General features: G+C 32.9%; 2 protein-coding genes across 3 annotated transcripts in view; both read left to right on the top strand.

The window, feature by feature from the left end:
* Positions 1–4,327, top strand: part of LOC109820544 (coiled-coil domain-containing protein 97) — a 6,420-nt gene extending 2,093 nt beyond the window's left edge. Inside the window, exon 2 of the mRNA XM_020386701.1 lies at positions 3,887–4,327. Within this exon, the coding sequence (XP_020242290.1) occupies positions 3,887–4,138 (252 nt within the window). The 3' untranslated portion in view covers positions 4,139–4,327. The remainder of the gene's footprint in view (positions 1–3,886) is intronic.
* LOC109819507 (putative casein kinase II subunit beta-4) lies at positions 5,937–15,237 on the top strand. Of its 2 annotated transcripts, none has more exons than XM_020385252.1 (5): positions 5,937–6,305; positions 10,780–11,001; positions 13,340–13,449; positions 13,541–13,706; positions 14,789–15,237. In XM_020385252.1, the coding sequence occupies exons 1-5, from the start codon at positions 6,116–6,118 to the stop codon at positions 14,917–14,919; spliced, it is 819 nt and encodes a 272-aa protein (XP_020240841.1). In that variant the 5' UTR covers positions 5,937–6,115; the 3' UTR covers positions 14,920–15,237. The 2 variants fall into 2 exon arrangements, with proteins under 2 accessions (XP_020240841.1, XP_020240840.1); XM_020385251.1 differs by lacking the exon at positions 5,937–6,305 and adding an exon at positions 8,021–8,380.

The following is a 24,477-nucleotide window of genomic DNA, read 5'->3' as shown; positions in this document are numbered from 1 at the left end:
AGCCCTCGTCGAAGCCTATCGGAGCTGCCGAGGCCTCGTCAAAGTCACTCTGTCGAAGCCTCGTCTTCGATCTCATCGAAGCCTTTCGTCTTCGATCTTGTCTTTGACCTCCAAGCTCGTCGTCGATCTCGTCCTCGATCTCGTTGAAGCTATTCGTCTTCGTTCTCATCTCTGAGCTCATCTTCGGAGCCAAAAAATTAGTTGAAGCCCTAGGGAGTCAGCTTTGATCTCTGGAACAAGGTAAAGGACTAAAGGGCCAGACTTCTTAAATATAAGAATAATTTAATAGTACTTAAAGTTTAACTGTTTAAGTTTAAGTTTAAGTTTAAGTTAATATTAAGTTAACAGTAATTTGAGTTAAATATAAGATTAAGTTATAAGTTACATATAAAATTAAGTTAACAGTACTTAAGTTTAACTGTTTAAGTTTAAGTTTAAGTTAATATTAAGTTAACACTAACGGTAATTTGAGTTAAATATGATGTTTCAGATAAAGAGGAGGATTGTATGGAGATGGATTCTGGAGAGGATAGCGATGATGGAGTAGAGGAGGAACTTCATGATGATGATGATTGATGATGAGATTAGATTAGATGCATATTGTTAATTAATTATATTAGAGTCTAAACTATTCTTGTTTAAATGTCTTTTTGCTAATATTTTGGACCTAAACTTCTAGATATGAGATATTATATGCCTTGTTATTTAGTATGTATGCATCTTTGATTTACTATTATAGTTTGGATAACATATGTGTTGGTATTTTTGTATTTATGCATCTTTGATTGAGTATATATATATTTATCTTCAAGTATCACAATTTAAAAAATAAAAAAACGTCCAGAAACCGTTTAGTCGCCCGCCTAAGGGTCTAAGCGCTGGGCACCAAGTCCGGCACCTAGGAGCGCCCAACGTTTAATGTAACATTAATCTTTGGTATGACCATGTGAGTATAGGAGGATATAAGAGATTTTTTTACTAACATCAAAATGCCCCTATGTATCTTCGGTATGACCATGTGAGTGTAAGTAAGATATATAAGTTATATGCGTGTAACTTAGTTTATTATGATTTACATCTATTCTTCGCATAATTAATTCTTATTTACAAATAAGGCCATGAATGTATGTATTTGTAAATTATTATACAAACTATATATTATATGTTCATACTTTGTACAAACTTTAAAATTAAAATAGTTATACGCATGAGGCTTAGGCCTCACGTTTTGAAGCTTACGCTTCGCTTCGTTAAAGGGTCTAATGTTTGCCTTGCACTTCCGTTTTTTTAAACATTAATATTAATGCTTGAGTTTAGCTAGATTGGTCATAATTAAGGACATCCTTTTGATGTATTCTACATACTTGTGGTTAAAGATTAGATAGGTTCATGTTTTAGGACTGGCAAGCATTTGTTTTGTGTTGGATTTATGGATTATCAACTAGAACAGTCACAAAAGTTTCTGCAGCGACATCTGTATGGTTTCTACACTAAGTAAGCAGTGGTGGATCTAGATTTTTGTTTGTGGGGGATGGGGGGTGGGGTGGACAACAAGTATCTATTTATCCAAAAATTAAAATATAATATTATAAAACACAATTCTTGACAAGTAGGCTAAATTTTCAGCTTAAATGGGCTAAAAATCAAATGGGATACAAAAGTTTTTAAATTTAGGTGGGGGTTGGTGGTTGTATAGGGACAAAATGGAAGTTTATAATGCTTTAGAATGTAATTTCCATAATCATAGGGTTGCAACTGCAACCCTGGCTTATATATGGATCTGCCTGTGCAAGGAAGTATTGCACATGAATGGAAAAAGAGCGAGTTTGTTTGTGGAATTTGTCAATTTAATTTTGTATTAATAATCTTGGATGCAATATGCATTTCTACTACAAGCATAGAGTTTGTAAAAGGGGTTTCTATAGATTTATTTCTGCTGCATATGGGCAATAACAAATCAAATAGACATAAATAATTAAGGAAGAGAAAGGATATATAGTGATCGGATTTTGTCCCTCAAAATCTGTGAATGGAGGATGTTTTTTTTAATAATTTTGCTGTCTGAAAAAAATAAGAAACCAAATAAAACACCTGGCTTGCCAGTTGCCACTGTTATTCTGTAGCCATGACTTCTTCCCAGATCTCTTCTAAGTTCTAAGTGCAATAGGCTACAAATTGCTCAAAGTCATAGTGAAAAAATTTAATGACCTCGTCAGTTCCTGTTCCTCAATCATATATTGGAAATTGTGAGACATTTTAGGCAAAAAAAGACTTGCCAAAAATTATAAGATCAAACAACAAGGGCACTTGCTCGCCAAATTGGTAGCGTGATACTTCTGGGTCAATCTTCTAAGATTCTGCTGAAACATGTAGTTTAAAAGAGATGGAGAGAATTTGGTACTTAGTTAGATGTCAGATCACATATTATGTCAATGAACCAAACTAGTGGATATCATGCTTTCTCCACCACTACTTATGGATATGAATAAAATATGAATTTTACTTGTATAAGACCAACGGCTATCTTCAACTAGTCACATGAAGACTAGTACAAACTTGAGTGGTTCTGTACAAGAAAGAAATATTTTAACGGATAAAATTAGCTCTATGCTGTAGTTTAGCCTATGGCACCTTACGTTTTGCTTTGATGGATGGTTGTCTTTCTGCTATAAAACTCTTATTACATAGATATTCACGAACCCTTTTGTTTTTTGCTCTCTTTGCCTTTTTTTTTTTTTTGCCGTTTGGGGTTTCTTTTCTGTGTGGATGTCATTCGAATTATTATTCTGCTTGTTGTTATTTTTATTAAACTATTGTTACTTATTGCTAAGCCATAGTGCAAGACATCTGAAACCAAGTCAACGTTTCAATTTCTGACTAAGAAAGAAACTGCTACCCAAGAACAAATATGGTATTTGTAATATTAATGTTGATCATGGAAATTGGCACATCTCAATTTGTACCAGGAACTCTAAGAAAATGTGAAATTCTTGTAAGAAAAAGAATAGGTTTGTGAGACAATGGAAGGTTGTTTACTGTTTACTGTTTTTTGACAAAATGAAGTGAATTCATTTGTTGATCATGTTCCGACAGCTGTAAGATATTGACTGTATGAAGGTCATTTTGTGAAAACTGTGAAGGTTTATTGAGTTGAAGGATGGTTGAGAAATTACGTCATGGTTAAACAATCATGAGATGAAACATCGAAACCATGAGTGATCTTTATCTGAGGGTAATTACGCTACATTCTGTTGGCATTAACCTTGATAGGAGATATAGGGTTGGAAGCATGGGACCTGTAGTCTAATGTTCTCACAACTCTTGGTAGGGGTGTGATCGGACTAATATGCTATGACAAATTCCTCAAATTAACACATGAGGGTTCTGTCACTAGAGTATTTTAGAATGGAATTCATTTAGACTCTTAGAACTCTGTGAAGTATTACAGATGACTAGTGGTGGTTAATACTGCTTACTCTCCTGCTTGTGACATGTTAGGCCGGAAAACAATGTTACTCTGGATTTTCAATAAATAGAGAGATGATGGTAGATTGAGGTACACTGTCAAGAAAGCTAAACAACTTCATCAAAAGATGTGAAAGTGAATTCAAAGAATTGCATAAAAGATGCAAGTACCTCTACAATGCAGCTTAGACGTTATAACCCCCTCACCCACCCACAAAAGGCATAAACACGTGATGAATATAACTAAAAATGAGTATTAGTCCATTCTACAGTAGTGCATAAGTTACCAGCGCTTATCAATTTTTACAACCAACTGTTTCTGGAAAACTCAATCATTGCCATTTTAGACTTTGTTGAACTCTGCATCAGGAGTACAGTTTTGTATCACATTGTCGCTGATAATAATTTACCTCTCGTGCAGGAGCATGAGGATAAGGAACCTGATGGCCGCCCCGTTGTTACGGCTGCAAAGCGTTTTGAGCCGTCGATATCTGCGGAGGAGATGCAGGACCAGCTCGATCATTTCACTCACATAATGCAAGAGAAATTTTTGGCAGGAGAAGACACCGAGCATGTAGATTATTCAAAGATCGATGATGATGAGAGGCTCGATGATCATTGGTTCAAGGAAGCTTGCCAGGATGCAGAGGAGAAATATTTCGATGAAGACTGAAAGTGCTTACCTAGTGTTGGTTCATGAAATATTGCTGCCTTTTCTTTTATCTAATCCTTGTTGTTAGTATCTGTACCTCAAAGTTTGACTTCACTTGCTGTACTGTATATGCTCTTGTCTGATATTGTACATATCAAGGAAGGTTAGAAGAAGGTTTTAGATGAGAATCGGCGTGCACAAATTTTGTCATTTGTAGTATCTGTAGATATCCCTTTGCTAGATATAGATTCGTTGAAGATCATAAAATTCAGTTTGCAACAATGAGAACAGGGAAACTTTAGGACGAGCGAGGGATTTATAAGGGATATACAAAAATTGGTAAATGGCGTAAACCTTTTAGATTGTTAGATTCGGACGTCAATTTACCTTTCCCTGATACAATTGCGAAGTAAACAATAGAAAAACGTAAATATGATCGCGATGCTCGTTTCCGCGACTCTATTTCCGTGCAACCGAACATAATGAAGCAATATTTTTATCTGATTTCACTCAATAAGAAGTTACCAATCAAGATTCGAAATTAATATTCTTAATAATAAATAAATGAAGTTTCAATTTTATATGACTTCAATTTAAACCAACAATTAAGCCAATAATAGTTTCGTAATAATTAATATTCTGACTTGAGGTCGTTAATAAGGAAAACAAGAGAGAAAATGCCTGTAGTAAGCAAATAGCGGATTTGGATTTTTCTCCCAGTGTGTCCTATATAATAATTATTATTATATTTAGAATCTATATTGACAGTTGTACCGATTTTATCGTCCCCAGTTTCATATATTAATTCTAGTTTTCTCATATTAAATGCAACTAAAAGTAAATAAAATTATCTATAAACTAGATAGTTTAGTTGTGTTCTGTAACAACACCGGATACAATGCAACTCCATCCTCCGCCACTGGTAACTAAGCCGCTAAAAATAAGTAGATGAAGTTTCAATGTCATATGACTTCACTTTAACTCAATTTTGAATATAAATATCATAAAGTTCCAATTAACTTTGGACGATTATCAGAAGACACCCCAGTTAACTTTAAAAATATTTAAAAACTCCCGTTAAGTTTAGGGGTTATCAGAAAACCTCTTTATCTTTAAGATTTTATTAGAAACTTTTCTAAATTTAGAGGAGTTTTCTAATAAAATCTCAAAGTTGAAGATATTTTTTAGTAAAATCAGAAAGTTTAAGGGGGTTTGGTGATAATCCCTATAATTAAGGTGAATATTATGATATTTTGAAAGGTGGATAAATTTTTAAAACCAACATGTTTGCTAAAAAATTCTCAAAAAAAGACCCGTTTTAAACTTAATTTTAAAAATCGACCCAGTTGCACTGAAACTGGATCGGTTTTTGAAAAAAAGTTCCCAAACTTCACGGGACTTGAAGTCCCGTGAAGTTTTGTTATATAAAAAACTTCACGAGACTTTAACTCTCTTGAAGTTTGAGAACTTTTTTTTTAAAACTGACCAAGTTTCAGCCAACTGGGTCGATTTTTAAAATTAAGTTTAAAACGGGTCTTTTTTTGGAAATAAAATTTAAAAAATGTTGGTTTTGAAAATTTGTCCTTTGAAAGGTGGGTTGGGGGGTTCTGGTAATCGTCCAAAGTTTGGGGGTTTTATGATATTTACACTAATTAGTCTTTTGTTTTTATAAGAAGAACGAGAGAGAAACTGCAAGGTCAAGATCGAGAGAGAGAGAGAGAGAGAGAGAATCAAAGGGGACCAGCAAAGAGACCCCAAACCTTGACTCGCTCAAGAAAAATATCGCGACTGCTGACTCGGAGCGAGGTCGACGCCGACGCCTACTTAAAATTACCAAACATACCCTTCTCCCCTCTTTCGTCTCCTTTCCCCCTTTTCTCCCATAAAAAAACGTTTGCAAAATTTTCCCAAAATTTAACCTCTTGATTTCCCTTCCTATTATTTTCTCAAAACCGTACCTAGACTAATCGATCCCTGGTGAATCTAGGGTTTCTGGATATGTTCAACAGAGATCGAGGTGTGAGCGGTTCGATTGACCGAAAGAGGATCAATGAAGCCCTAGATAAGCATCTCGAGAGATCTTCGCCGTCGACGTCGAGAGGCGTTAACGGTAAGGAGAAGGATCGGCCGTCGACGTCGTCGGCGAAGCAGCCGGATCATCGATCTACTTCTCTCTCTAAAAACGATGGTATGGCAATGGTTTCTTGATTTTTAAATTTTTTTGGGTATTTGATTAATCAATTGTAAGATTTGGTTGTTTGATACATTTTAAATATGGAGCACTTGGGACCCTAGACATTGATTAAGACTGGATTTTGGTAGCTTCAGTTTGTTGTTTGGTTTGATTGAATTGTTAATCTATTTTTTCAGAAGCAATTTGGTGTTCGTAGTAATAGTTCAGGAGTAGATGCTTAAGTAGAATGAGATTATAGCTCAATATTACTTGTAGGGTGCATGTATTATTGAAGATAGAGATAAAAGGAAGAAAAAAGAGTTTTTTTACGAAGAGACTGATCTATATGAGTTGTTTAAAGTTATAAACCTGCTTTCATTGTCATAAAATTAATTATAGCTTAACATGGTTCAGATAGAAACCGTGTCAAACTTAAATGTCTAGGATTCTGAATTTAAGAAAAAGCATGTGTGATATAACAAAGTAAAGGCTTTCCTTAACCAACAATTAAGCCAATAATAGTTTCGTAATAATTAATATTCTGACTTGAGGTCGTTAATAAGGAAAACAAGAGAGAAAATGCCTGTAGTAAGCAAATAGCGGATTTGGATTTTTCTCCCAGTGTGTCCTATATAATAATTATTATTATATTTAGAATCTATATTGACAGTTGTACCGATTTTATCGTCCCCAGTTTCATATATTAATTCTAGTTTTCTCATATTAAATGCAACTAAAAGTAAATAAAATTATCTATAAACTAGATAGTTTAGTTGTGTTCTGTAACAACACCGGATACAATGCAACTCCATCCTCCGCCACTGGTAACTAAGCCGCTAAAAATAAGTAGATGAAGTTTCAATGTCATATGACTTCACTTTAACTCAATTTTGAATATAAATATCATAAAGTTCCAATTAACTTTGGACGATTATCAGAAGACACCCCAGTTAACTTTAAAAATATTTAAAAACTCCCGTTAAGTTTAGGGGTTATCAGAAAACCTCTTTATCTTTAAGATTTTATTAGAAACTTTTCTAAATTTAGAGGAGTTTTCTAATAAAATCTCAAAGTTGAAGATATTTTTTAGTAAAATCAGAAAGTTTAAGGGGGTTTGGTGATAATCCCTATAATTAAGGTGAATATTATGATATTTTGAAAGGTGGATAAATTTTTAAAACCAACATGTTTGCTAAAAAATTCTCAAAAAAAGACCCGTTTTAAACTTAATTTTAAAAATCGACCCAGTTGCACTGAAACTGGATCGGTTTTTGAAAAAAAGTTCCCAAACTTCACGGGACTTGAAGTCCCGTGAAGTTTTGTTATATAAAAAACTTCACGAGACTTTAACTCTCTTGAAGTTTGAGAACTTTTTTTTTAAAACTGACCAAGTTTCAGCCAACTGGGTCGATTTTTAAAATTAAGTTTAAAACGGGTCTTTTTTTGGAAATAAAATTTAAAAAATGTTGGTTTTGAAAATTTGTCCTTTGAAAGGTGGGTTGGGGGGTTCTGGTAATCGTCCAAAGTTTGGGGGTTTTATGATATTTACACTAATTAGTCTTTTGTTTTTATAAGAAGAACGAGAGAGAAACTGCAAGGTCAAGATCGAGAGAGAGAGAGAGAGAGAGAGAATCAAAGGGGACCAGCAAAGAGACCCCAAACCTTGACTCGCTCAAGAAAAATATCGCGACTGCTGACTCGGAGCGAGGTCGACGCCGACGCCTACTTAAAATTACCAAACATACCCTTCTCCCCTCTTTCGTCTCCTTTCCCCCTTTTCTCCCATAAAAAAACGTTTGCAAAATTTTCCCAAAATTTAACCTCTTGATTTCCCTTCCTATTATTTTCTCAAAACCGTACCTAGACTAATCGATCCCTGGTGAATCTAGGGTTTCTGGATATGTTCAACAGAGATCGAGGTGTGAGCGGTTCGATTGACCGAAAGAGGATCAATGAAGCCCTAGATAAGCATCTCGAGAGATCTTCGCCGTCGACGTCGAGAGGCGTTAACGGTAAGGAGAAGGATCGGCCGTCGACGTCGTCGGCGAAGCAGCCGGATCATCGATCTACTTCTCTCTCTAAAAACGATGGTATGGCAATGGTTTCTTGATTTTTAAATTTTTTTGGGTATTTGATTAATCAATTGTAAGATTTGGTTGTTTGATACATTTTAAATATGGAGCACTTGGGACCCTAGACATTGATTAAGACTGGATTTTGGTAGCTTCAGTTTGTTGTTTGGTTTGATTGAATTGTTAATCTATTTTTTCAGAAGCAATTTGGTGTTCGTAGTAATAGTTCAGGAGTAGATGCTTAAGTAGAATGAGATTATAGCTCAATATTACTTGTAGGGTGCATGTATTATTGAAGATAGAGATAAAAGGAAGAAAAAAGAGTTTTTTTACGAAGAGACTGATCTATATGAGTTGTTTAAAGTTATAAACCTGCTTTCATTGTCATAAAATTAATTATAGCTTAACATGGTTCAGATAGAAACCGTGTCAAACTTAAATGTCTAGGATTCTGAATTTAAGAAAAAGCATGTGTGATATAACAAAGTAAAGGCTTTCCTTCAAGATTGTAAATTTGTAACATGAAAATAGAGCTTGTCGAAGCTCTTTATTTAAATGGGTTTTCTGCTAAATTTAATTTTTTTGAAGAAGGGATTCCAATTTAACTGAAATGGTCAGAGTGGTTACAACTTCTTAATTTTCAATAGTTTTAGGTTCATCATATGAAAGTAATTTTTTCCTAGTTTATATTTTGTTTCAGCTGGATTTTACTTTTATCTTTAACCACTTCATGTATATTATGACTATTATGACAAGTTGAACTAATGCTGGTTTCCAATTAATTTGAGATTTGTGTTGATTTTCCAACTAATTTGGACCACTTGGTTGTTCCCGTCGTTAATATTGTGGTGTTATCTTTTTGTCGATCTCTATGAATCAGATGCACTCTTGTGGAGAATCCATTGGTGAGGCTATACAGGTTGTCCTTGGTTGTACCTTGTCAGAAAATTAATGTATTACCACCGGTTGGAGTAACAAATACATTGTTTGTGTAGCTTGTTTCCAACTACACCAAATAATTATTTAAAAGTGTTAATTAGTTCTTTTTTATATATTCTACATTATAGGTACTTACAAAAATCATCTTACTGGACCTACCAAAACTACTAGTATTATTATTTTAGCTTAATTCTTAAGATGTACTTGGCACAACTCTAACCATTCCTTTTGACCAAGAAGGTTTCCAACTGTACTCAAACCTCAAAAATAATCATCAAATTGATGTTTGCATTGCCCTGTAATTGGAGTGCATGAATCTCTAACTACAAGCAGGCAAAACTCCCTATATTTTGTTATCTCTATGTTAGGTACAGGTATTGGTACTAGTATCGGTATGGGTACGGGTACTTGTAGGGGACACGGAAAATTTGTAAAAGGTAGGATATGGGAACATGGCTGTATAAATATTTTGTACACACATATTATGTATTGAAATCAATAGCATAATATCAATGTTTTTTTATTCATGTGTTATGAGAATTAAAACTCCTACAATATTTTTATGTTTCTTTTATTGTGGATTATAAATTGTAAAAACTCTCTTTTTTCACTAGACACCCAAACAACCATTAAAATCATAATTTAAAGCCCAATGAGTTTCAAGAATTGGATGTGAAGCGTAGGATTTATGTCCAGGAAATGATTGCAAGTGTTCTATATTAAAACATGTATTGTTTAATTGAGTACATGCCCGACTAAATGTATGACTAAATGCAAGGAGTGTCCAAGGAGTTTGGGTACAGATACGGGTACAAATACGTGTCGGATACGGGTATGGCTTAAAGGTAGAAGTACCTAGGTAACATTAACACTTTCTAAGTTTTGTACTTTTCTGGATTCATTTGTTTTTTTGGTCTTTGTAGTTGGGCTGGAACTTTTAGCAATCTGACATGCAGGTTCTGAGAGGAGGTTATATTTGGATATAAACATTTTATATTTACAAGATATGAATGATAATCCTTCTCATTTATGTTTTGTTTTTAAAAACTTGAATAATCTTAATCTGAAAAGTGTTTTAGAATTTAATATATAAACTACTATGATCAGCACCAGCTATTTTATTTCTGTATGAAACCTTCCGGAAATGTTGAGGTATCCTCGTTAGTGTTCATTATCGCCTTATAGGAGATATTCAATTTGAAGGTTGTGGTTGTTTATTGTTCCCTTTTCTTTAAGCATACTTTTTAGTTCATGATCTTTGTTGCTATTTTGATATTTTTTGATGTCTCCTTGGTTTTTGTACAAAAAATATTGTTTATCTTGGTCAAACTTTTGAACTATTACTTACTTACTTATATATATGCTTAGCTCTTTTCCTGGGGTGAGAAGCTTTAGCATTTTCATTATCATTCATGATTTTTTAAATATTTCTCCTTGTTTTTCTACCCATCTACTGATATGCTCTTCCATTTTTACAGCGGAAGAATCTGATACAGATAGTGAGGAATCTGATGTTAGTGGTTCTGACGGCGAGGACACATCCTGGATTTCATGGTTCTGTAACCTAAGAGGAAATGAGTTCTTTTGTGAGGTAGATGATGATTACATACAAGATGATTTCAACCTTTGTGGCTTAAGCAGCCAAGTTCCATACTATGATTATGCTCTTGATCTGATTTTGGATGTTGAATCATCTCATGGTAAGCTATGCACTTGGACATTCTAGTGCTTCAAGAAATTCGTGAATGCTGACTTTACATACTATGTCTGTAACTGCTATACATATGATATTTATCCAGATATGAGATGACGTGTGTGTAATAAAAAAAATGTCTTCTGATACACCCTATGAATAACAACCGACGCATGTGTTTGTGACTTGGATACATACCCTGAAGACAATGCTGCAATGCGTATATAATGATGTCTTCATGTCTAGATTTTTATTATCCCCTGTTTGGCACCCCATATCTGTGTCATAATACGACGTGAAGTAAGAAGCTAAACTCCCTAGCCGTTACCGAAATAGCTTTCTTCCACCAGTGTCCCTATATTCTAATTGTAGGCAATAACTAGATCATATTCTGTTGTTTGCGTAAGTATCGAAAGTTGTGTGACACTTTATTATCTTCTGATCCCTGATTCATGTATCCTGTTGGACCCTCCTTATCTTTGGTGCTGAGGATCAGACCCGACTTATATTAAATCACCCAACTTCACTAGGGTATTACTCTCTCAGCTCTAAGGTCATAAGCTTGCAAAGATGGTCTCAGTATAGACATTCAAGCGTTCATGTTGGGTTGAACCATTTCTTGGTTCATAATTAAAAGACTAGAATTCTTACTCCCTTGTTCATGAACCTTGCAATTTTGAAACTTAACTGGTGAAATGCTTGAGAGCTTGTCCATTCCTGCATGTACGCTTGAATCATCCCCAATTTCTTAATAATTCCCTGTTCCTGATTCCGTAGTTCCTAGTTACAGCCCAAGCCTCCAATTTAAATGTAATAGATTCAATGGTTCCAATTTATATGTAATAGAATCAATGGTTGATTCTGGAAATATTTGTTACAACATGGTTAAAAAGCTTGCTTGTAAGTGATAAATATGTGGATGGATCTACGGCTTAGACTGTGTCTGACTGACTAACATAAGGTATGACAGTCGCTCAGTTTTATTCTGTTGTTGATTCTGGAAATACTTGTTACAACATGGTTAAAAAGCTTGCATGTTAAATGATAACTACATGGATGGATCATGGATCTACAGCTTAGACCTTGTCTTGACTGACTAAGTTTAGGTATGAAAGTCCCTGAATTCTTCCGTCAATATGTTTGGCTCTAAAGACACAAAGGAGACTTTTGCCAATTTATTCCCTGAGGTATCAGTGTACTCTTCTAGTATTATTTTATATTGGGTAAATTGTGGATAGAGCCCCAGTACTATTGCCAAATTGAGCTTGCTACTCCTGTAGTTCTTTGTCGTAAATAGACCCATGTGTGAATTTTTTTGGGGAATAATGCGGTTTGTTTGGACTATCAGCACATGCCAACATCACACTTTTCTCTCGATTTTCGGGTTGAGGTTTGATGGTTANTACAGCGAGAAGCTGAAGGGGGGAAACACAAGAAAATTGTGGTCAAAGGGGTTTTACACACAAGACTTCTGTCAGGGGAGGAGACGAACAAAAAGCTTGTCAGAGGGGGCTGGATGCAGATTTTCCGAGTTTTTATATCCTTTCCTGCGTGTCTATCTGCAACTATAGAACTTTTTCAGGGGGTCTATCTGCAGCAACAGAACTACATGGGTAGTAAGTTCAATTTGGCGATAGCACAGGGTGTTTATCCACAATTAACCCTTTCATATTTTTATAAGTCTTCCTGTTACTTTCGTTACATGGAAAGCACTCCCTTTCGTAACCCTCCTTTTTGTGAGCAATATATGATCCTATCTTTCAAGATTGAATCATCATTAAGAAAGACTAGAAACTCTATTGACATTTATCCATTCATCTTAACAGTCTGCTTATAGAAAGACTTTAAGGTTGCTATATAGATGACTTGGTTATTTCATATTCCAAGCTTCCTACTCTCTTTCTAACCTTTATGGAATTTGCGGTATCTGGTACTAAACCATATTGCATCTTGGCAATGAGATATAGGATAAATTAAGACAGTAAGTTGTAAGTAGGTCATTATCTTTTCTGAGAAATACTTAACACACTTTTAGTATTCATATTTCATATTTGTTTCCAAGCAACTTGCTAAAAGTAATTTACTTCACTAAGCTTCTTCAAAGTAATTCACAGCCTCTTAACATATTTTCCGCCGAATAATTAACATGTATTTCACTTGATCTTTAGATACAGCTACAGTTTCACCATCTGCTTGTCCAGACTTCTGTTGATGGAGAAATTACTGAATTCATTGATAGTTTCCTCTGAAATTTAGACTATGGCTTTCATGCTTTATTTCTGTTATAATTTGAATTATGACATGTTGGCATTTATTGAGATTATCTAGGTCATACAATTGCGCAGGTGATATGTTTACTGAGGAACAAAATGAGTTGGTTGAATCTGCAGCAGAGATGTTGTATGGTCTGATTCACGTCAGATACATTTTAACTAGTAAAGGGATGGCTGCGATGGTAAAGCTTTTGACTTAACTCATTATCTCTTCAAGTATTTACTGTTTGATCTGAAAAAGAATAACAAAGTTAAAAATGCCGATCTTTGCAGCTAGACAAGTTCAAGAACTATGACTTTGGAAGATGCCCAAGAGTTTATTGCTGTGGCCAGCCCTGTCTTCCCGTAGGACAATCTGACATTCCTCGGTCTAGTACTGTGAAAATCTATTGTCCCAAGTGTGAAGATATATATTACCCGAGGTCCAAGTACCAAGGCAGTATCCTTTTCATTCAAATAACTTTTCTTGAATCAATTATGTTAAGCAATTCAGTATGTGCACTACGTTTTACTGCCGACATTTAATATTATAGTAGAATTACTCAAGTATCTTGAAGTAGCTAGCGAGAGCAAGGGTAGAGGTTACTTTTCATGCATGTTGTCCAGTTAGGATAACCATTTCTTATCCAAAGGTAGAATAAATAAACCATTCTCATGATTGATTGATTTATAGCACTTTAAAAATGCAGAACAGATATACTTAAAAGATTTCATTCTTTTTTCAGATGGGAAATATGTTATTGCTGAGGCACCTTGGATTCAATCTAAGGAAGCGCTTTTTAATGCATGGATTAAACTATTGCAAGGGATGATCTGATTTATTTGTCAAGATCTAAATGTCTCAGAATATCTATAAAACAAAAATCATGATGTTTCAAACTTCTAACAAATATTTTTCATCCTCTTTAGTTGTATTGTCGTAAAACTGTTGATTTTCAATTATTTGATGCATGAGTAGCTATAACCCTTGTTTGTATACCATCCAAAACATGGAGATCGAAATGAACAGAGCGGAGCAAGTAAATTGATTTCATATAACGTAGTTTTGAAGGTGCATCCCTAGATTGAATCTAAGGTGTCTCCGTGGTAACTTATTTCCCTTATTACATTCTCTTTTTATCATATTATTAGCATGAATATCTTTTTATAATGCATAGGTTTCAAGTTAAATGCCATGTGCTTTTTTTTTCCATGTCGGTTTAAAGTTAAATGCCATATGCATCTTTTTCTTGGTTGTTGATGCATACTTCTTGTTGTTTGATTTGGAGCAGTGCCTTCATAGGCACTTGTCATTCTTGGATGAAGTTGCTTCCCTTCTACGAGCAATATCTATATTGGAGATCTGGGAAAGTTGCAAACGTCAGCATGGTTTGGGATGACACGTCATGCAGTATTAGCTGCTAGACATCTTCCTCTAATTGGATAGTTGCACAGTGTCTGCACGCATGCATTTGTGTTATTAATGTACTAGTTTACTCATCCTAGGACCCTTTTAGTGAGATTTTTCTTGACATCCGATAGATCTTGATGGGGCATACTTCGGCACAACATTTCCACACCTCTTTCTAATGACGTATCCGCACCTCAAACCTCAGAAGCCATCACAGCGGTATGTCCCAAGAGTATTTGGTTTCAAGATTCACAAGCCATGATCCAGAGGTGAGCTTTCAAAGATCAAAAGTGCATACTCCAAAATTTACGTTCAAATTTTTCTGCAAGAAAATGCTGGGACAGGACTAACGAGCTGGAGGAGGCACAACGTCTGTCCATCAGGCTTGCGAATGAGAGGAACTCAAATTGAATCATTCTTGCCAAGCCAACGTTTTATTTTATTGTAGTTGTAACTAATGAGCTTTAATTGGGTTTCTAACGGCTGAGAATTTTCTGATACATGGTGCAATTTATTTGGTTAATTTGCCTATTCAATGACTTTTTAAGATATGATATGCTCTCGAATACTTGCATGGAAACTGGTAATTATACCATATGCTTCGAGGAGATTCATTCTCCGCTGTTTCTACTGCTGTGTTCGTTTGGTGGTTCTGAACCAATATAAATATTATGCTTCAATTTAAATTATCTACGCGGCGTGAAGGTTCTCCCACTATCAACAATGTCCCTAGGACTTGGCTTCACCCTTCCTCCTGTGATTCTTTTGTTATTTGGCGTTGGTTTATTAATTTGAAGGGAAAGGAGTGACAACGCATGGTTGCTCTTTAACATGAATGAAAGTCTTTTGTTGTCTTCCAGCGTAATGGAGATTTCTTTTGCTGTCTGTGAGTGTGCTTCATTTTTTTTATTTTTTTTAATTTCTTCTTGATTCTCCATGCGTTTATTATTATTTTGCCCGATGTATAACACAAGAATTTTTTAATAATTTTTATTCGCTACAATCAGGTAGCAATTATGTTTTTCCCTCAAAATTTACAATTTTCATGAGTTATACTCTATAATTTTGTCAATTTTTATCAGTTTTTATCCAATGACAATTAATTATTAGTGAACTTCAAAACTTGTAGTTTTTATAGGCTATAACTTATTATTTTTATAAATTGAGGCAAAGTCAATTAAGTTTACTTTCTCTAAAATTCATGATTTTCATGAGTTATAACCCATAGTTTTTTATCCATTTCATTTGTTTTGACCCAATGACAATTAATTGATGAAATTAGAATCTACAACTTTTATGGGATATAACTCCCGATGTTGTCCATAATTCATGATATTTTTCCACTTATTGTTATTTTGGCCCATTGATAATGAAGTTTTCTTTTCTCAAAATTCATTATTTTCGTAAATTATAATACATAATTTCGTCCATTTTCATTGTCTTCCAAAGATACAAATACTCTGTGCACTTCAAAATTGTCATATTTTATTGACTATGATACATAATTTTTGTCCATTTTATCTGTTACGCCAATGATAAAATAATCAGGGTATATTAAAATTTTAATTTTCATGAGTTATAAACTATAACTTTTGGTCATTTTCGTTTATTTTAAGCCAATGATAATTACATTTATGTCTTCAAAGTTTACTTTTTTTCATAGGCTATAACACATTTTTTGTCCATTTTCATCTGTTCTAGCCGAGGGAGCTATAACTCACAAATTTTATTAATTTTTTTCGTTTCGAACGAATGCAAATTTATTATGTGCACGTCAAAAATCATAATTTTTATGAATTATAACCCATGATTTTTGTCAATATTTTTTAATTTTGAACTAATACAAATTTATTATGTGTATATCAAAATTTATGATTTTCATGATCTATATAACCATGGTTTTTATCAATTTTTATTCGCTCCGAACAAATGCAAATTTTTATTCACTCCGAACAAATGCAAATTTATTATGCGCACATCAAAATTCACGACTTTATGAGATATAACCTACGACTTGTTAAAAGTTTTGTTTGTTTGGATGACTGGGAATCTATTACGTGTATATTAAAATTTATGATTTTCATGAGCTATAACTCACTTTTTTCAATTTTTGTTTGATTTGAATGAACATAATTTTTTTTGTGTAAATCAAAATTTATGATTTTTATGAGCTATAATCTATTGTTTTTGATAAATTTTGTTCATTTTAAAAGAATAAAATTTTTGTTTGTGTACATCAAATTTTATGATTTTCATGACTTATAACGTATGTAGCAGGTCAATTTTTATTCATTTTGAGCGAATTCAAATTTATTATGTGAACATCAAAATTCACGATTTTCATGGGCTATACCTAAGATGTCTTTTTTTCTAGTTTTGGTTTGTTTTGTAAATGGACAAATTTTTTAAAAAACCCTTTTTTCAATTTTATATAGCAAAACCGACCGCTCCTCAAAATAATCTGCAAAACCGACCCTAAAGGGTAGTCCCGTGCATTTGATGCTTTTACACGACCACTCCTGACCCCATGTCCCCAAATTCCCACGCGCACTCGTGATCTCACCTAATTCGCTACCCTCCCTCTTCCCTCATGGACCCCACACCCACTACCTCTCCCTCTTCCTCATCGCACTCGTGACCTCCCCCTCCTCTCCCTCCTCCCCTTCCTCCGCCTCCGCCGCTTCTCCTTCGTATCCCTCAAAGACCTCCACCTCTCCCTCTCCCTCCTCCTCTCTGACCTCATCGCCATCTCCCTCGCCCTCCCAAATATATCTATCAACGATGCCAGCTTCAACAGTCAGCAGATCGACCCCGAGACGCTGAAGACCCAACTCGACCGACTCTACGTCGAGGCCGAGACGACTCGCTCCAAAGTTTTTTTTACCCCCCGTCATTCGAGTTTCTTCGATTCCTAATGAATTAATTGGAAACTTTGATTGAAATGGCGAATTAGGTCAGGCTTGAAATTATCATGGGTTTGAGAAATGAGCGTAGATTTGGATGATAATGATGTGGGCTTTGTTGTTATATAGTGTTGTGTCAGCATGTCCGTCACATGTTTGATGATTTGTCTCAATGAACCGTTGTTATTGTTGTTTGGTTGTTCCAGCAGCTAACGCTAGAGTGAGGCTGATGCGGTTGTCTGAGGCAGCTGAGAATCTACAGAAGAGGGCGGCTAACAGCGTCTTGGTTGGTAAGGAAACTGAGGCTAGGGAGTTTCTAGTAGAAAAGAAGAAGTTTATGCAAGCCTTGGAGAAATCAAAGAACTGCATCGATGTACTTGATAAGCTCGCGATCAAGATTAATGAGGTCACGCTCTTCGGCCTATGTCTCTAATCCTAGCAGTTTTTGTTATTTTCTTTGCTAGTATTTGCTCTGGCTAGCTAAATACTTCCATAAGATTTATGTTTATTGATGGGTAGTGGATGTTGGGTCCATGAGGGAAGAGGGAGGGTGGCGAATTAGGAGATGGCGTGTAAAAGCATCAAATGCACGGGACTAGCAGTCCCGTGCATTTGATTTGCTCTACACGCCTACAAAACCGACCCTTTAGGGTCGGTTTTGCAGATTATTTTGAGGGTTGGTCTGTTTTGCTATATAAAAGTGAAAAAATGCTCTTTTAAAAATTTGTCCTTTGTAAATTTATTATCTTTACATCAATATTTGCGATTTTTATGATTTATAACTAACAATTTTTTTAAATTTTTTTGGTTTATTTTGAACAATCATAAATTTATTGTGTGCACACAAAATTTTGGATCTGTATGAGCTATATGAGCCATGACTTTTGTCAATTTTTATTTACTTTGAAGGAGTGCAAATTTATTATGTACACATAGAAAAAAATCAGGGTTTTAAAAAGCTATAATCCAATAATCCATGATATTTGATAACTTTTGGTTTACTTTGAATGAATGTAAATTTATTATGTGTATATCAAAATTCATGATTTTTATAAATTATAGCCATAGTTTTTGGCAATTTTCTTCACTTTGAACAAATAAAAATTTCATAGCTGCACATAAAAATTAGCGATTTTTATAAGCTATATAACCCAACATTTTTGCCAAATTTTGCTTGTTTCAAGAGAATATAAATTTATTATATGTTCATAAAAATTCATGATTTTTATGAGTTATATCTCATGATTTTTTTTTGTTTTGAGCGAGTTCAAATTTATTATTTGCACATCAAAGTTCACGATTTTTAAGAGCTATATAGAACCCATGGTTATTGATATTTTTGTTCATTTGGAATGAATAGAAATTTCCTATTTGTATATATCAAAATTCACGATTTGCAAGAGCTATAACCCTCGATTTTCAATAATTTTATTCATTTCAAATAAATATAAATTTCATGTGTGTACATTAGAATTCATGATTTTCATGAGCTATAACCTATGGATTTTGACAAAATTTTTATTTTGAGTCATGACAAATTTCATATGTGAACATCAAATTTTAGGGATTTTTATAAGTTATAGCTCATTATTTTTTTCAATTTTTATTCATTTCGAAGGAATGCAAATATATTATGTGTAGGTCAAATATTATAATTTTCATCCCATGTTTTTTGATAATTTTGGTTCATTTAAAACAAATGCAAGTTTTTATATGTACATAGAAATTTATGATTTTCATGAGAGATATACCCACAGTTTTTATCAAATTTTATTCGTTTTAAGTGATTGCAAATTTATTATGTGAACATCAAAACTCACGATTTTTATGAGCTAAAACCCATGATAATTTGTCAATTTTGTTTTGTCTTAAATGAATGTAAATTAAATATCTTTACATAAAATTTTATAATTTTCATGAGCTATATAACAAATGATTGTTTATCAATCTTTGTTCATTTTGAATGATTAGAAATTTATTACATGTACATAAAAATTTTGGACTTTCATAAGCTATATATTGTACAACTTTTTTATCAAATTTCATTTGTTTTTAATAAATAAAAATTATTATGTATATATAAAAACTCACAATTTTGATAATTTTGCTCATTTGAGCGAATGCAATTTTTTTTATCTCTACATCAAAATTCACTATATTCATGATCTGTAACCCATAATTTTTGATATGTTTTTAATTTTGAATGAATACAAATTTTATATATGTACATAAAAATTTGTGATTTTTATAAGTTATTACTATGATTTTTGTTAAGTTTTGTCTGTTTCAAGCGAATGCAAATTTATTATGTATGCATTAAAATTTATGATTTTAATGAGGTATAACCCATGATTTTTATTATTTTTATTCACTTCTAATAAATAAAAATTTATTGTGTGTATATCAATGTTTTTTATTTTCATAAATTATAATTCATGTTCTTTATTAATTTTTGGTGTGACATCAAAATTTATAATTTTCATGAGATATACTAATTTTTGTCAAATTTTGTTCGTTTAAAATAAATACAAATTTATTATTTGTATATCAAATTTTACAATTTTCATGAGCTATAACCTACCATTTAAAAAAATCATCTCAAATGGCTGCAAATTAATTATATGCATATTAAAATTTATGTTTTTCATGAGCTATAATATACGATTTTTGTTAATTTTAATTTAGTTTGGATAAATATAAATTTATTCTGTGTATATCAAAATGTGCCATTGATTTTGGCTATTTTTAGTTGTTTTGACCCATTGGTAAATAATTCTGTCAAGACCAAAATTTATAATTTTATGAGCAACCCATAATTTTTGGCTATTTTTAATCATTTTAGCTAAATGGTAAATAATTTTGCGCATGCAAGAATTCACGATTTAATAAGCTATAATCGTTGGTCATTTTAATCATTTCAACCTATTGGTAATTAATTTTGTAAGGCCAAAATTCATGATTTCATAAGCTACAACCCACAGTTATTGATCATTTTTGGTTGTTATGACCCATTAGCAAATAATTTTATAAATGTAAAAAAATCATAATTTCATGAGCTATAACCTACACTTTTTTTCTATTTTGAGTCATTTCAACCTATTAGTAAATAATTTCACGGAGACCAAAATTCACAATTTCATGAGAAACCCATGATTTTTGGCCATTTTTCGTCATTTCGACCCAATGGTAAATAATTTTACGGAGGTCGAAATTGATGATTTCATTATCTATAACCCATGATTTTTCCATTTTTAGTCATTTCGACCCATTGATTAATAATTTCACACAGGCCAAAATTCACGATTTCGTGACCTATCACATAGGCCAAAATTCACGATTTCATGACTTATAACCCATAAATTTTGGTCATTTTTATCCATTACTAAATAATTTCATGGACACTAAAATTCATGATTTCATGAGCAACCACAAATTTTGGTTATTTTCAGTCATTTTGGCACAATAGTAAAAAAAATTTACGGTGGAAAAAATTCATTATTTCATGAACTGTGAGCCATGATTTTCACCTTTTTAATAATTTGGCTCATTGGCAAATAATTTTGCATAGGTAAAATTTATGATTTAATGAGCTATAATCTACGATTATTGACCATTTTTAGTCGTTTCGACTTGTTAGAAAATAATTTCGTGAATTCCAAAATTCTTACTTTCATGGGCAATAACCTACTATCTTTGCCATTTTAAGTCGTTCCAATCTATTGGTAAATAATTTTGTAGAGACAATAATTTATGATTTCATGAATTATAACTATACTTTTTTGCCATTTTAAGTCATTTTGACCCTTTGAAAATATTTTTGGGGGGGGCAAAATTTATCATTTTATGAGCTATAACCCATAATTTTAGCCATATTATAGTCCTGTTTCGACCCATTGACGGATATTCTACAGGGATCAAAATTCATGATTTCGTGAGCTACAACCCATAATTTTTAGCCATTTAAGTCATTTCTATCCACTGTTAAATAATTTAGTAGTGAGCAAAACTTGTGATTTTGTTAGCTATAACCCATGATTTTTATCCATTTTTAAGCATATCGACCTATTGTCAAAAAGTTTTGCAATGACCAAAATTCATGATTTCATGAGCTATAACCTATGAGGCCAAATTCTCGATTTTATGGCTTAAAACTCATAATTTTTTACCATTTTTGTTAGTTTTGATACATTGGCAAAAAAATTCGTAGGGTCTAAAATTCACGTTTTCTTAAGCTATAACCCATAACTTTTGGTCATTTTTAGTTGTTATGACCCATTGAAAAATAATTTTTTAAATACCAAAATTCATATTTCCATAAGCTATAACCCACTATTTTTGTTCATTTTCATTCATTTCAAACCAAGGGAAAAGATCTAACAGGGGCAAAAGTTCACTATTTCTTGAGCTATAACCACAGATTTTGGCTTTTTTATTCATTTTGATCCATTAGCAAACAATTTCCTAGAGGCCAAAATTCATGATTTCATGGGCTATAATCTATGACTTTTTTTAATAGTTTTAGTTGTTTCGACCGATAGGTATATAATTTTGTAAATGCCAAAATTTACGATTTTGTGAGTTATAATAGCCCACAATTTTTGGCCATTTGTAGCTGTTTTGACCCATTAGTAAATAATACCACGGATACCAAAATTCATGATTTCATTAGCAACCCATGATTTTTGGCCTTTTTTTTTATCATTTTGACCCAGTGGTAAATAATTTTATGTAGGTAAAAATTTATTATTCTATAAGCTATATTTTACGATTATTTGCTAGTTTTAGTCATTTCGACTTGTTGGTAAAAAATTATAGGAAGGCTAAAATTTACAATTTCATGACCCATAATCCACTATTTTTAGCCATTTTAAGTGACTTCGACCTATTTGGAAAATGATTTCATAGAGGCCAAAATTCATAATTTCATGAGCTATAACTCATGATTTTTGGCTATTTTAAGTCGTTTCAACCAACTAGCAAATAATTTTGCGAGGCCAAAATTCACAATTTTATGAGTTATATAACTCACAATTTTTAGACATTTCATGAGCTATAACACATGATTCTTAGATATTTTCAGTCATTATGACACAAGGGCTTATGGAGCCTAAAATTCATGGTTTCATACGCTATAAATCATGATTTTGGCCATTTTAAGTCATTTTGACCAATTGACAAACAATTTCGTATAGTTTAAATTTAGGATTTCATGAGCTATAACCCATAATTTTTGGGTTATTTTTAGTTATTTTTACTCCACTGATAAATAATTTTGTGGAGTCCAAAATTCACGATTTCATGAGCTATATAGCCTACGATTTTTGACCTTTTTTAGTTGTTTCATCCTGTAGAAGATAAAATTCATGGTTTCATAAGTTATAACCTATGATTTATTGTCATTTTTAGTCATTTCAACCTAATGATAAATAATTTTATAATAACCAAAATTCATGATTTCATGAGCCATAATTCATAACTTTTAACTATTTTTATCATTTGGACCAAGTGGCAAATAATATCGTGGAGGTCAAAATTCACGATTTTATGAACTTAAACTATTGATTTTAGCTATTTTAAAGTCATTTTGGTCCGTTGGTTAAAAAATTCTCACAGTCTAAAATTAATGATTTCATGAGCTATAACCACTATATTTGGTCATTTTACATCATTTTGACCAATTGGCAAATAATTTAACGAATGCAAATATTCATAATTTTATGAGCTAACATTATGAAATTGTAAATATTCATAATTAATGACAAAAAATTATCAAATTGTAACTTTTGACATGAAATTATAATTTAATGGAGGCAAATATACTTAATTTAACGGAGGCAAAAATTCATAATTAATGACAAAAATTATGAAATTGTAAATTTTAACCTTCATGAAATTAAAATTTGCCAGCAGATTAAAATGATAAAAAATGGCAAAAATTGCCGGTTATAGTACATGAAGTTATCAATTTTTTCCTCTGCGGAGTTATTTACTAATGGGTCGAATTAAAAAATGGCCAAAAATTTTGACCTTCATGAAATTTTGACAAAAATTTATGAAATTGTAAATAATTTAAAATTATGAAATTTTAACTTTCATGAAATTTTGATGTTAAAGTAAGAGAGAGAGAGTCTTGGGTAAATTTCCCTTGAGTTGAATATTCAGTGTGCACATATATTTATACAAGTAGAGGAGAGCGATGTGTGTTTTCACAACTAATGTGGGACTAAAAACTCATTACTAACGCTATTATCAACAGCCTCCCTCAAACTCATGTTGGATCAAACAAAGTGAGTTTGCGTACAAGAATCTGGAACCGATGAACATGTAAGACCTTTGTGAAGAAATCTGCAAGCTCATCGGTGGATGACACATAAGAAAGTAGAATTGTCTTATCCTTGATAACTTGTTAACAGACAAAATAAGCGTCGATCTTAATGTGTTTGATCCTCTCATGAAATACTAGATTATTAGCAATCTGGATGACGCTCTTATTATCACAGTATAGAGGAGTAGGAGTCGAAATAGAAATACTGAAATCACTGAGAAGACGACGAAGATGAATAATCTTTTTAGCTGTTGTGGACATTACATGATACCCTGCCTCGGTGATGGAAAGAGCAACAACATCTTGTTTCTTACTCCACCAAGAAATTAGGGAATCACCAAAAAATATACAATAACCTGCGGTAGACTTCCTGATAGTGGGATCACTAGCCCAATCAGCATCAGAATATGCACAAAGCTCTAACTTGGATGTAGCAGGAAACAGAAAAGAGCGAGTGCTAGTATCCCGGAGATACCAAATAATCCATAATAAGGCAGCATAGTGTACAAAATACGGGGCACTAACAAATTGACTGACAATACCAATAACATGAGAGATATATGGTCGAGAGATGCACAGATAGACTAACTAG

The sequence above is a fragment of the Asparagus officinalis genome, chromosome 8, assembly GCF_001876935.1.
Source record: "Asparagus officinalis chromosome 8, Aspof.V1, whole genome shotgun sequence".
NCBI classification, from domain to species: domain Eukaryota; kingdom Viridiplantae; phylum Streptophyta; class Magnoliopsida; order Asparagales; family Asparagaceae; genus Asparagus; species Asparagus officinalis.
This window is presented reverse-complemented; position numbering and strand designations above follow the sequence as displayed.

Bases quoted from the DNA above. Each gene is read 5' to 3' on its own strand.
- LOC109819507 (XM_020385252.1), top strand. From the start codon at position 6,116: ATGTTCAACAGAGATCGAGGTGTGAGCGGTTCGATTGACCGAAAGAGG. The intron at 6,306-10,779 runs GTATGGCAATGG...CCATTTTTACAG, and splicing joins TTCTCTCTCTAAAAACGATG to CGGAAGAATCTGATACAGAT. The intron at 13,707-14,788 runs GTATCCTTTTCA...GACATCCGATAG, and splicing joins GAGGTCCAAGTACCAAGGCA to ATCTTGATGGGGCATACTTC.